The sequence below is a fragment of the Pipistrellus kuhlii genome, unplaced genomic scaffold, assembly GCF_014108245.1.
Source record: "Pipistrellus kuhlii isolate mPipKuh1 unplaced genomic scaffold, mPipKuh1.p scaffold_m20_p_14, whole genome shotgun sequence".
In the NCBI taxonomy this organism is placed as follows: Eukaryota; Metazoa; Chordata; class Mammalia; order Chiroptera; family Vespertilionidae; genus Pipistrellus; species Pipistrellus kuhlii.
Genome location: NW_023425449.1, coordinates 3,463,768 through 3,476,654, shown reverse-complemented (window position 1 = coordinate 3,476,654; position 12,887 = coordinate 3,463,768). Strand labels below are relative to the sequence as shown.

Sequence of the window (12,887 nt, the reverse complement as noted above, 5' to 3'; positions counted from 1 at the left end):
AAAACATGTAGCCTTACTGTGGCAATTAACATGCTCAAGGTAAAAAAGAAGTAGTTTCTCAAAACTAAATTGCAAAATATAGAAAATAGAGGCATTATCTGAAGCATTATGTGAAGTTTTAAAAGAAAAGACAGGACCAATCATTAAAATTTTAAATACAGAAAGTCCAAAATGTTTCAATAGTTCATGTAAATGTAGATACAATCACATCTAGAGAGGAAAAGATTTTCGTGATAATTTGTGAGAAAGCAAAACAGTAAGAATACACGGAAAATCTGACATTGTTTCTGGAATGAGAGAGACCTGGGTTGAGTTTCCACTTTCTAAGTTCTCTGAGCTTCTGTTTTGTTATTTGTAAACGGAGATGTCCACTTATTTAAAGTATGTTACCTAAGCACCGTTTCTTTGCTTGAGCTTACGTGGACGTATGGAAATGGCAGCCTGCGAGGCAGGGTCACTGTTCCTGAATACTGCTCTGTTCTGACCCTGCCTCGGCCTGGACAGGACACTGCAGCGCCCCTCAGCGAGGAAGACACAAAGAGGCGCGCCTGGTGCAGAGCCCCATTCCTGCGCCCTGGATGGAACCACCCAGGGTGCTCTGAACCACCACCCTCTTTGGCCACCACAAACGATAGTTTTGTGCGTTGGCTGCTCCCCTGTTCTCTGTCCGCCAACAGGAGGAGAAGCAAGGCTGACAGAAGGATGCTCCTTCAGAAGGAAGCACGAGAAGCACCTCGAATCACATTGAGTGGGGAACCTTCCCAATAAACACATTGTGGCTGGGTAAATAAACAAATAAAATGTATCCATTAAATAAAAAACCAACCGTTCTTACAATGTGTTCTCTCGGCAGTGATGCCTTCCTTTTGTTTGATATATTCCACACTGCTCCAAGAACAGGGATGGAAAGATCCTCCTCTGGGGCCTACCTTTGCGTTAGACCTCTAATTCCTATGCTTCCTCACTGAACACCAACACAGAAGTTAAACTGCTTCTCGTTATTTCTGAAAATTCTTCACATTTCAAGTCAAAAGCGAAATCTAGCTACACTAAAACTACCATTTCTTACATCCTTGATAGTATCCTGTAGTCATACTGAATCCATTAATCATTCAGTATTTTTAAGGAATATATTTAGAGGAAGCAAAGCACATGTTAAGGAGAGTCAGACATATTTAAAACAATAGGAAACACTTGCTATAATATTGTGACTACCTACTGTGTATCACACATTTTACTATGGACCATAGTTTTTCATAAACACAAAACAGGGATTACCCTATTTATAAAAAGTGAATGAGGAAAATCAACGTCAAAAATGACATTACTTGCCCTCATCAGTGCTAATAAGGGGTTGGTCTGACTCAAGTTCAGGTCTGGTCCCAAAGTTGTTGACACTTTATTCATAACAAAATGCCTCAATGGACACATTTTTCTTATAAAAACTCATTTTCATTGATATTTTTCTCATTAGAAAAACAACTGTAACCATTACCCTGAACAAGCAGAGCCTGTGGGGTGTAGCCATAAAGCAACTTTTTGTCCTTCACTGTGCTTTAAAGTTATCCTGTGGTGCCGGTAATGTCCCTGAACTTTCATTTAGGCAAGACTAGGACACTGGTCATTTAAGTTATAAAAATGGCCTGAGTCTAGACGTTAAGAGATCCCGTTTAGTAAAACCATCTTAAGTTTTCATCAGGTCCCAGCTTCTCCTGTCCCAGCGCAGCCCGTGGCAGGGCCAGTCCAGGAACAAGGAGGGCCTCATCTCCTCTCCCACCTCAGGTGTCACTAGAGGGCACAGGCGCTCTCTGGCTGGGCTCCAGTGTTTAAAGCTGATCTGCCAGGGAATGCTTTCAGGATTCCTTGCAGGCTCTCACCACTCCGGCCCTGGGGATGGATCTTTTACTACAATTCCTTCCTGGCCCTGGGCATCTCTCACTGCAACAATTCCCCGAATGCAGAAAGACACATCTCCTCTGGGAATCCAGTCATTTATTTCCCTAGAGCCACCATCCCACCATCCCATCCCTATCCCCATCCCACCCTGATCTTGAGTGCCTCCCCTCATCTGGTCTATGGGAAACATGTACTCTGGCCCCAAAGGACGCCCGGAGGATGGGCAGTGCCCCACACAGTAACCCGCGGTGCTGTGCTGCCAGGCCAGCCAGCCTCTCTTACACCCAGGCCCGAGGGAGACAGACATCCACCCAGTGCCCCCCAAGCTCTCTAAATCATCACCATAAAGCCCCTCACTTCTGGGGGTGCACTCAAATGGCAGGGAAGGGGTTTAGGGGAAACACCAACAACTTGGTTCAAAAACTCTTCCAATTTACAACAAATCACTTCAAAAACTCTTGTAATTTCCAACTTCCTGAATCTTTTTATACCAACAGATGGGTGTTAGAAGTCACAAGATCCATTTTCTGCTTCTTTCTTTTGCAAGACTTGCAAGGTATTCTTACAACTCACTATAGAAATGTGCATCTACTGACTTAGGACCAAACTCAGAATGAGCGAGTTTCATTTTTAACATCACATTACATAATATACTACTTAACATTTTTCTAAATTTTCCACAAAAAGCAGAAGAAAAATCCATAACCCCACCACACAGTTTGCTACCATTAACATGTGTTTACTGCTTTCCTTTCTGTAAAGAGTTCTTTGTCATCTGAAAATTTCTTAGTTCAAGTTTTAATTTTTTAAATCTTGTACAAAAAACCTCATTTATATAATTTCATTGGGCAATCAGCTTCCCACACAATGTAAGCATGTCTTTTTCCAACACCAAATTCCCACTAAAGCAAAGAGGATGACTTTCTGAAACCTGCCTCATTGTATCACTCCTCAAACTCACAGCCTTTAATGCCTCCCAATGCCAGAGATTAAACTCCAATCTTTTTAAATTAAGTATAACCTATAATAATAAAATCATATATGCTAATTAGACTGGACAGCCACATGATCTTCTGGACAAAGCCTGGGCTATGAGGGCCGAGCCCCTTGCACAAATTTCGTGTGTCGGGGCCCTAGTCTACAAATAAGACCTCTTACACCTATTGGGTCTCTAAATGTGATTTTAAAGCTTATTCATCATGTAAAAATCAGACTATAAGAAAAAGTGAATGTAAGGGGAGTTCCTGGTTTTGGCATGCTCTCAGAGAAGCATTTCAAAGTTTGGTCCCAGCCCCATGATGGCCACTGAGCGTATCTCAGGAGCAGTCTTCAATAGGGTTACAAGGCTGAACTCACAAAGCGCAAAAGAGCAAAGGCTGTCCTACTTATGAACAGGGTAACATCCAGCTCCTGTGGGATCAGTCCCGTATGGCTGCAAATGAAACACTATCACCACACACACTATCTACTGGCTCCACACTCACCACAACTGCCAAATGTTAATCTAATACTCAAGAGCAGATTTATGGAAACTTTCAATGTTTAAAAGTGGATTTTGGGATTAATTTTGTTAAAGTTTCACACATAATTTGCCATCCAGTCGCAAAGCACACATTTAAAAATTTGTTTTAAAGTTATCTTTCAGCAGAGGAAGTGAGAACTAAATTCCATTTAACATGCTAGCAACAAAAAAGCGTTCACAGTTCTTACCCAAAGAATTTTGCTCCTCTCACAAGTTTATGTCAGTAAGAATTCACAGGATTACAGAAGTGCCTAAAGAAAGCAAATAACCAGTTCTCTCTTAAAGTTGACAATAAACGTATTCACTCAAAAAGAACACAAGAACAATGAGCGTGGGCAAATACTGACGTGTCTTTATGTGTAACTGTGAGGAGATGTATGCGCTCATACAACATTCATGTGTGCTCAGAGAAGCTAGAAAGATGTCCCACAAAATAGTGACTACTTAGATGGTGATTTTTGCTTTTACTTTTTCTATTGTTTCAATTTTTTATAAATATGAGGACATATTCTTAAAAGAAGAATGCTATTTGTGTTATAAAATCTACAGTGACAAAGACATGTGGGACTGGCAGAAGGACAGACATGTAAGCCAATGAAACAGAAATGAAAGCCCCGAAATAAACACGGATCTCTACAGTCAACTGATGACTAACAAAGCTACCAAGACAATTCAATGAATGGTGCTGAGACAACTGGATATCCACATACGGAAAGATGAACTTAGAAATTTATCTTGTGCTATATAGAGTTTTAAAAAATAAATCATACATGTAAACGTCAGAGCTACAACTACAAAACTATTATAAGAACACATGGGAGTAAATCTCATGAGCTTGGGTTAGGCAAAGATTTCTTAAACACAGCACCAAAAGCATGATCCTTTAAAAACAGAAGGAAGAAAGGAAGAGAGGGAGAGCGCGATGAGAGGGAGGGAAGGAGGGAGGGAAGAAAAAGAGAGAGGACTGGATTCCACCAAAATTCAAAATCCTTGCACCTCACACAATACCATTAAGAAAATAAAAAGAGCCCTGGTCATTGTGCTTCAATGATTAAACCATCAGCCCACACATCCAAAGGGTCATGGGTTCAATTTCCGGTCAAGGGCACATACCTGGGTTGCAGTTCGATCCCCAGCTGAATCAAGATGCGTGTGGGAGTTAACTTGGATATCTCTCTCTCTCTCCCTCTCTCCCCCCCATCCCCCTCTCTCCTTCCCACCTTCCAATCAATGGAAAAAGAATATCCTGGGTGAGGATTAACAAAAACAAGCCAACAAAAAGTTGTTTATACAGAAAGAACATGGAATATTATCTAAAACTAAGTCCTAAAAGATATATATTTAATAAACTAATAAACTATGAAGAAGGGGTCAGTGACACATACCAGACAGAACCCTGGCCAGTTGTCACCATGACACATACCATAATGGAACTCTGGCACACCCATTTCAAAACATGCCAACCCCAGGCTACATAGTTTGACTACTGCTTCAACATGCTGTTCTATAAATAAAAAGGAAAATCTCTAGTAAGTTCCAGTTATCAAAGACTATTTCCAAAATGCTGCAGTCCTTGATTCTGAGGCATCAACCTACCTTTACCCACTAGCAATTCAGAACTGGCACCATCACAGCTAGATTACTTTACATTTCCAAGTCTGTAAATTCATGTTCACTTTAGCTCAATCAATGGGAAAAGAAGCTGACTTCTCTGTACTTTTTAAAACAACTTGGTAAATATTTTTATGTAACACCAGAACACATTAAATATTCAAGTCAAAACAGGTTCAAATGTAACAATCTTCAGCAAGTAAAGTTAGCTTTCAAAATAATAATATCAGATGCTTATTTACAGAAAATAATTGAAAGGGAGGAATTAAATGGCACTAGTCCTATCCTATCCTAGTAAAAGGTTAATATGCAAATTAACTAAACAGTGGAATGACCGGTCACTATGATGCGTTCTGACCATCAGGGGGGCAGACGCTCAACAAAGGAGCTACTCGCACAGGGGAAGCACTGCTCAGCCAGAAGCCGGGCTCATGGCTAATGAGCACAGTGACAGCAGCACTAAAGATGTCCGACTGTGGGGAATGGGCCTAAGCCAGCAGTCGGACATCCCCGAGGGCTCCTGGAGTGTGAGAGGGCACAGGCCACGCTGAGAGACACCCCTCTCCACAGAGTGCATGAATTTTGTGCTCTAGTTGATAAAATAAAGCCTTACCCTTTAAAGCGTGGGCACATATATATATACACACACACGTGTGTGTGTAAGAACACATGCACACATAAACTCACACACATGCATACATGTGGAAAACTGCAAGTTTAAAACTCTCCCAGCTAACTATGCCAGCCTCTCTTACTCCCCAGGTCTCTACTGTCCCAAGATCTAAAGGAAAAGAAGCCTAACCTTAAAAATGCTGGGCTTAATTAACATTGTTTTGTATGTTAGAATTTGCCAGAATTTTAAGTAGAGAACTTTAGGTAGATTGATATAAACAAAAGCAAAGTAATCTCATACCTTGCAACCCAACCAAGGTGGTTTTCTCATATTTCACTTTAATTTAATGTTCCTAAAATTCTTAAAAGGTCAATATAATTTTTTTTTTCTCAAATCAAAAGGTATCTAGCTGAAACCGGTTTGGCTCAGTGGTAGAGCGTCGGTCTGCAGACTGAAGGGTCCCAGGTTCGATTCCGGTCAGGGGCATGTACATTGGTTGCGGGCACATCCCCAGTAGGGGGTGTGCAAGAGGCAGCTGGTCGACGTTTCTAGCTCTCTAGCTCTCCCTTCCTCTCTGTAAAAAATCAATAAAATATATATATTTTTTAAAAAAAGGTGTCTAAAGATGTTAGTCATTGCTTTTTGAGTAAATGTTATTATCACTTGCCTTAGAGAAAAATCTCAAAATTCCAACAAGATCACTACATATATTATAGGTTTGCCCTCCTCCCCCGCCCCAACAGACCAAGGAAATGAATAGCAATCAGACTGTGTATTGCATTCTTACTACGTGCCAGGTACTTTTTTTGACTCACATTTATTGAGGTATAATTTACCTCTGTTGGGAAGGAACTGCCCATAGGTCTCTCTTTTCTGAATGTGCTGCAAGCTGAGCGTGCCGACTCTCCTTTGCTCTGGACTACATTCTCAAGGATATCTATTTAGCAAACAGCCTTGAAAGGCACAGTGTCTCCCTCTGGAGCGAAGGACAGGCATGCCTACTGTGTGATACGATAACACACTACACTATAAGACATCCTTGAGCAAAGGACAGGCCCACTACAGCTCATTACAAAAGATTTGGGTTCCCTAAACTCGGCGCTTCTCTCCAATAACACAGTCCTCTGTGTGTGCAAGCCTAAACTCAGGCTCAGGAAACCAGCACAAATGCTGACACTCTGGGTACTGCTCTAACTGAGAGGACTAACTCGTCCTTCATCTCTTCCACGGGTGTCTCGTGTCTTCACCCATATCCATTAAAATGTGGCCGGGTAACTTACTAGCTTGTAAGCAGAGAAAGATCTCAGACGGTCATTGTTCTGGACAGTGTGGGCAAAAAGGACAGGACATGGACAGAGCCATGGCTTTCCAGCAAGGAGGAGAAAGGCCCAAGGCAGACTCTGCAACAGGAGACAGCTGGGATCAGAGAGCGTCCTACTGGGGGTGGGAGGAGGAGCCCCACTGTCCTACCAGTTCATAAACAGGGAGTCGAATTAATGTTTAGAAACTAAGCATTGAGAAGTGGGACTGAAACCAGCCACTCAAGTGGTCCTTCTCCCCAGACTGGCAGAGGGAAGGCCATACATACCCCTCTGAGGCTATTCAGAGAACCTTAGAGAGGGACTCAAAAGTTTGGCTGAGTGGATAGAGCGTCAGCCTGCAGACTGAAGGGTCCCAGGTTCGATTCTGGCCAAGGGCACATGCCTGGGTTTCAGGTTCCATCCATCCCCAGTAGGGGGCATGCAGGAGGCAGCCGATCAATGATTCCCATCAATGATGTTTTTATCTCTCTATCCCTCTCCCTTCCTCTCTAAAACCAATAAAAATATATTTTTTAAAGTTTTAGGGCTCTCTTGGATATAGGAACCCAGGTGATCGCCACCCTATCTGCCCCCATGGACGGAGAGGACATCCAGACTCAGCGAATATGATTTGGGCAGGATTTATAGCAGAAAAGGGAGATTAATGTGGCCCATGGGTGCGGCTCTTTGGGGCAATTCAATGTCCTCTCGTTGCCTCTACATCCTAATGCGTAATAGGAATCAGTGTTACATGTTGTACTCCTCCTGCAAGTTCACGGGGATTCTCCCAATTAGGAAGGGCTGCAGGTAAAGTGCTAGTACCCCTGAGCTTACAACCCTAAGGACCATTTTGGGTTACAAGTCTCCGTGATTTGTGTCTTTACTGATCAGAGCCTCTGACAAAGGGAGGAAGTGTACTGGCGGTGGCCCTGAGTTCTGGTCTCTGCCTCCCTGACCCAGCCACCAGGCATATCCCTGGTGTAGGGCCGCTATAAGCTGGCTCCTGGGCTCCTGGGGGAATGGAATGCCTGACTCACAGAAGCCTTGTGAGTCTTCAGAGGGATATTTCCACTTTGGGGTAGGTCAACTCATTCTCAGTGACTAATAATGTGGAGCACATGTGTCAAACACACGGCCCGCGGGCCAAATCCGTCCCGCCAGGCCTTGCAATGTGGCCCGCACCGCGCTGTCATCACTGCACTCCGCTGTGTTTCCATCACAATGACAGTTTATGACTGTTCAGTAAACCATTCGGCCTGCGATTTAGGCTGGATTTTAGATTTTGGCCCCTTCTCTGATTGAGTTCGACACCCCTAAGGAGTGTCGAGCAAAATGCATGTTTGTGAATATGACTGGCTTTGCCTTCGCCCCAGCAGCATCTCAACTGCACATAAAAAAGCAGAAGCAAGTCCTCTGAGGAAATGTGTCCCCTACTCTACCACCAGAAGCAGAGTTGCTGGCTCAATGGAGCCAACATCCAGTAAACCATAAAATCTTATAGATTTGACATCATCCCTCCATTGTCAATACTCAAGTACTGAACACTATCAATTCTTTCCTGGACGTGGACAACAGACAGACTCTTAACTTGCCTACCTGTAAGTCTATCTTCACCCTCAATCCATTCTCCAAAAGCTGAGAGAACAATCTTTTGAAAAGATAAACGAGTTATTTCTTTTTATCCCCCTTAAAAATCCTATAATGGTTTTCCCACAGAGGTCAGTCACACTGACCTGAACTTGTTAACATGACTCAAGCAGCCACCCCTATGGCTGGCTTACTGTGTACGTCTTTCCCAGACCACATTACTGACATACAGAACCAGAAACCGTTTCTAAAATGTACGTGACCTCTCTTCCAGACTTTTGCCTCTCCCTCTTCCTACACTCATGCCTTCTCCCCTTTGCCTGGCTGGCCACTGGTTCAATCTCAGCTTAGACGGCATTACACACACTGTGGGCTTTTATTCTGACTCAGAAGATTAGGTATCTGTGGAAGACACACCGGCACTGAATTCACATGATCTAGTTCTCTGTCTTCTGTTCCAGCAGTCGTCAGCCAGTGGTCCATGAGGTCCGAAAGGCTGGTGACCGCTGTCCTATTCTACTGTAAGAAGGGACCACTAGTATTTAATTCACTCTTTTATAAGCCTGCCTATATGCTCAATAACTGTTTGGGTGATTAATGGCAATCACATACCGAGTACTGTGCCAGATGTAAAAACAAAACAAAACAAAACAAAAAAACCACCAGATGATTAAAAACAAACAAAAAGTTGATCATTTGACTTATAAGTGCATTAGGTTAGTAAAGTATATTCTGCACTCCCTATTACACTGCACTGAAATATAGAATTTCACAAGTGTTGTGAGGCACATAACACAGACATTACTATTCCCCTCTCACAGATAATCTGAGAATCAGACAAGAGCAAGCCATACGTACTACAATTTCACAATAAGCAGAATCTTTCACCAAGAGTACGAGTCAACAAACTACAAAGTGCACTTCAAGACCCTATAAATCTCAGATTTCACTTATATTTATGCTTTTAATTCACTGTTACCCTAAGAACAGAGAAATGACATAAATAATCCCCAAATAACATCTGCGAACAGTCATAATTTTTTTCATAGCAAATGTTTTCTGAAATTATCTGACCTAAATTAGTATTCAGGTTAATTTGGGTGATCTGAGAACATGCCGATTCACGACTGGTAGAAATATTCTAGGCAGAGTGAGTGTCTGCATTAGTCTACATTTAATACGCACCAGCCACATGGCACCAGCTAGAACACACCAAGAGGAGACGATGTTTGTGGCAGAAAATGACTACAGGGTTAAAAGCTTCAGTGTTGCCCACAATGGTACCACTGAACATTACCTTTTCAAAATAAATTAAATAACTACAAAAATATATCTTCACATTAAGTATTCTATTTCAACAAAACCACCCAATATCTTTGAAAACAGCCATTCTCACCCAAGGTACCACCATCAGGATGTATGATGCAGCATAAGAAATGTACATATTTAAAGAATCGAAATTCTAAGAAGGGTTTCCTTGTTTACAAAGTTTTACAAATGTCACTCATTTGCATTCCAATATGTTTGCATGAGTGGGGGTAAGGGGTGAAGCTACAGTTAGTGAGCAGAAAATTATAAGCTTTATATGCTCCGGAGAGTAGGGAACAAGCGAACATTATCCATCCTGTGTTCCAGCTGAAAAAGCTTTGAGATTTGCTGTTTTAAGTATGCCTTCTAAATATATATCAAATGTAGGACCTCAAATTAGTAGTTTGAAACAGAATTTTAGTGAAGACTACAAGTCATAGAGCTCTGGGCTTAAATGACAGCCTTCCTCATCCTACGTGGGAGTGTACTTGGACAAGTCACCTCAGCTGTCTCAGTCCTTCTTTCCTGATGCTAATGAGGAATTAACGGGAATTAACCTACATCTTGCAGGGTTGTCATGTGTTCGCTCTTACAGCACAATGATTAAGAGCCAAGACCCAGCTCTATCGCGTAGTAGCTGTGTCATTTTAGTTTAACCTGCTTCCATCTCTGTGAGCTGGGAATACTGTTACCTTCCTGACAAGGTTACTATCAAATTAACCATCTAAGAACACTTCCTGGCAAGTAGTAAACACTGTATAATTGTTAGTTACTATTAATGTCACTGTCCTCATCACCACCACTGAAATGGTAAGTAACCATTGCCACACGATTGCATTACGCCTACCATTTCTGCACTGTGAAATATGCCTTGAAAATTAATCTAATTTAGTGAACGGATCATAATATAGAACCAACACACACATCCAATAATTTTTATTCTGACTTTTAGAAACTTGTATTGCACAAGAAATTATCTGAATTAACTATTGTTCAGGAATGCTGACAAGATCCACATATCCACTACCCATTCTAATGAACAAATCCATTCAATGTACTAGCACATAACCCAAAATGACATGTTTACTGTCCTTTCTCCCCCAATCTCAAAGCATTTAAACAATCAGATACAGCAACCCACAAAATACACAAGCCAACTGAGAAAACTGCAGCGGAGAGCAATCAACATCTTCCCCCAAAACTTTGAACACATAATTACAAAATGATATTATAATGGAAAACTCTGACCTTGTCATTCATTCCATTATTCAAAATATTTATTAAGTATCCACTGTGTAAACAGGCAGGTATTGTGCTAAACTCTGGTGTAGCAACCGAAAAGGAGACCAAAAATAATAGTGGGCATAATATAACTAATCTTAACATTTACAAATATTATCACTTTGTTTTCCTTAAACAGTGAAAGGGTACGTTATAGACTCTAGCAGTTGAGTGCATCAATGCTTAATGAATTAAGTAACCTCATATATAGTATGTGGCAGCCCGATATTTTCCCCAAGGAGACTAGGAGTAAAATGAAATAAATATAGCCCTAGACTCCCCAGTCAATTACTTACTAAGTAAAGGTAAGTGACTATTTCTAATGTGAGCCAAATCATCCTCAAGAGTGACACTATTTAACATACAAGTTCATCATTATGTACTAAAAATGTCACCAAAAAAAACAAAGTAACAACAACAACAAAAGTACTATAATCTCACTTACGAATGTCCACCAGACAGTTTTAGTTAACTGCAACATTTTACAAAACGGACTGTCAAACACGCCCCAATTCTATCAAGTTGTGCTAGACACCAACTTCGCCGTTTTTGTTATTCAGTACAATTAAAGACCTAAGAGGATCGGTGTCTTTTCCTTGAGGTCCTACATTAATCTAAAGTAATTTGCAATCGTCCCCAAACCCCCAAGTGACTGAAATTCCTTTCGCTGTACATACACCACACTCCTCTGGAATGCCAGGCTGCCAAGCCCGCAGGGCTGCAAGAACACAACGTGGACTGCCACACATTTGCCACGTGAGGGTTAAGGACTAAAAAGACAGCAAGCTCAGTGCATTCACGGGAGGAGGGAAACACGTGTAAACAAATCCCCAAAACCCGTCTTATCCAGGATGGCACTTTTCGGGTCCACAAGAATGATGGCAATCCGTCTGCGCTCCCTCCCCACGCCAGGGGGAAACTCAGTAACTGCTGTGGACCGAGATGAGAGAAAGTCTCACCCAACCGTCTGCACAGGTAAGGCTGCCAGTCAGGGGCAGGGCGAGGAGGAATGTGGAGTGCGCAGCAGCAAGGGGGACAATCTGCCAGATTTTCACAATCAGAGAAAATCCACCATAGACATTCCTCTGGGAAGGAGAGAGAGAGAGAGAGAGAGAGAGAGAGAGAGATTTGGGAGAGAGAGAGAGAGAGAGATTTGGTAGGGCCCAGAGCCTCAGAAGGCACACACACACACACACACACACACACACACACACACACAGCAGTTGCCACTTCCACCGCCGCCTGACAGTGGTGGACCTGGGTGATCACAGGGGGGAAAACTGTGTTTTGGAAACACACCAAGGCCACAGCCTGGGACTGAGGATGGGACTTGCAATTCTGGGGACTCGGAGGCCCACGCAGGGCAGGAGGCGCACAGGTGGAGAGGGGGTGGCCAGCAGGCACCAACTCGGACGCGGTGACCAGGCGGCTGGGTGCTGGGTGCCGGGTGCCGGTGGGGCGTGGCGGAGTCCGCGGGCGAAGGGGGTGTGGACCGGGGCCGGGCTCGGGGGGAGAGGGAGGGAGGGAGGACCAGCGGCCGCGAGGAGGACGGAGAGGTGGGGGCCGGGGGGCCGGGGGCCGGGGGCCAGACCTCGGGGGCGAGCGGAGGGGGCGGCGGGCGCGCGCGCGGGGGCACGAGGGGAAGGACGGGGCGGAAGCGGGGAGGACCCGAATGAATGGGTGCGGGGGGCGCAGCCGCAGCGCCGGGGGTGGGCGCCGAGGCGGGCCCACCACGCGGGGGAAACGGGGGGACCGGGGGCCCCGCGCC

The 12,887-nt window shown here is 43.5% G+C and overlaps 1 protein-coding gene across 6 annotated transcripts in view; it reads right to left on the bottom strand.

The window, feature by feature from the left end:
* CYRIB (CYFIP related Rac1 interactor B) overlaps window positions 1–12,887 on the bottom strand; it is a 71,492-nt gene that overhangs the window by 41,132 nt on the left and 17,473 nt on the right. For 2 of the 6 annotated variants that reach the window (XM_036437553.1, XM_036437561.1), the window contains exon 1: window positions 4,842–4,881. The exons of the other annotated variants lie outside the window; for them this stretch is intronic. In XM_036437553.1, coding sequence (XP_036293446.1) covers window positions 4,842–4,866 — 25 coding nt within the window. In that variant the 5' untranslated portion in view covers window positions 4,867–4,881. Of the gene's footprint in view, window positions 1–4,841; window positions 4,882–12,887 lie in introns of those variants that run through there. 6 annotated transcript variants of the gene reach the window in all.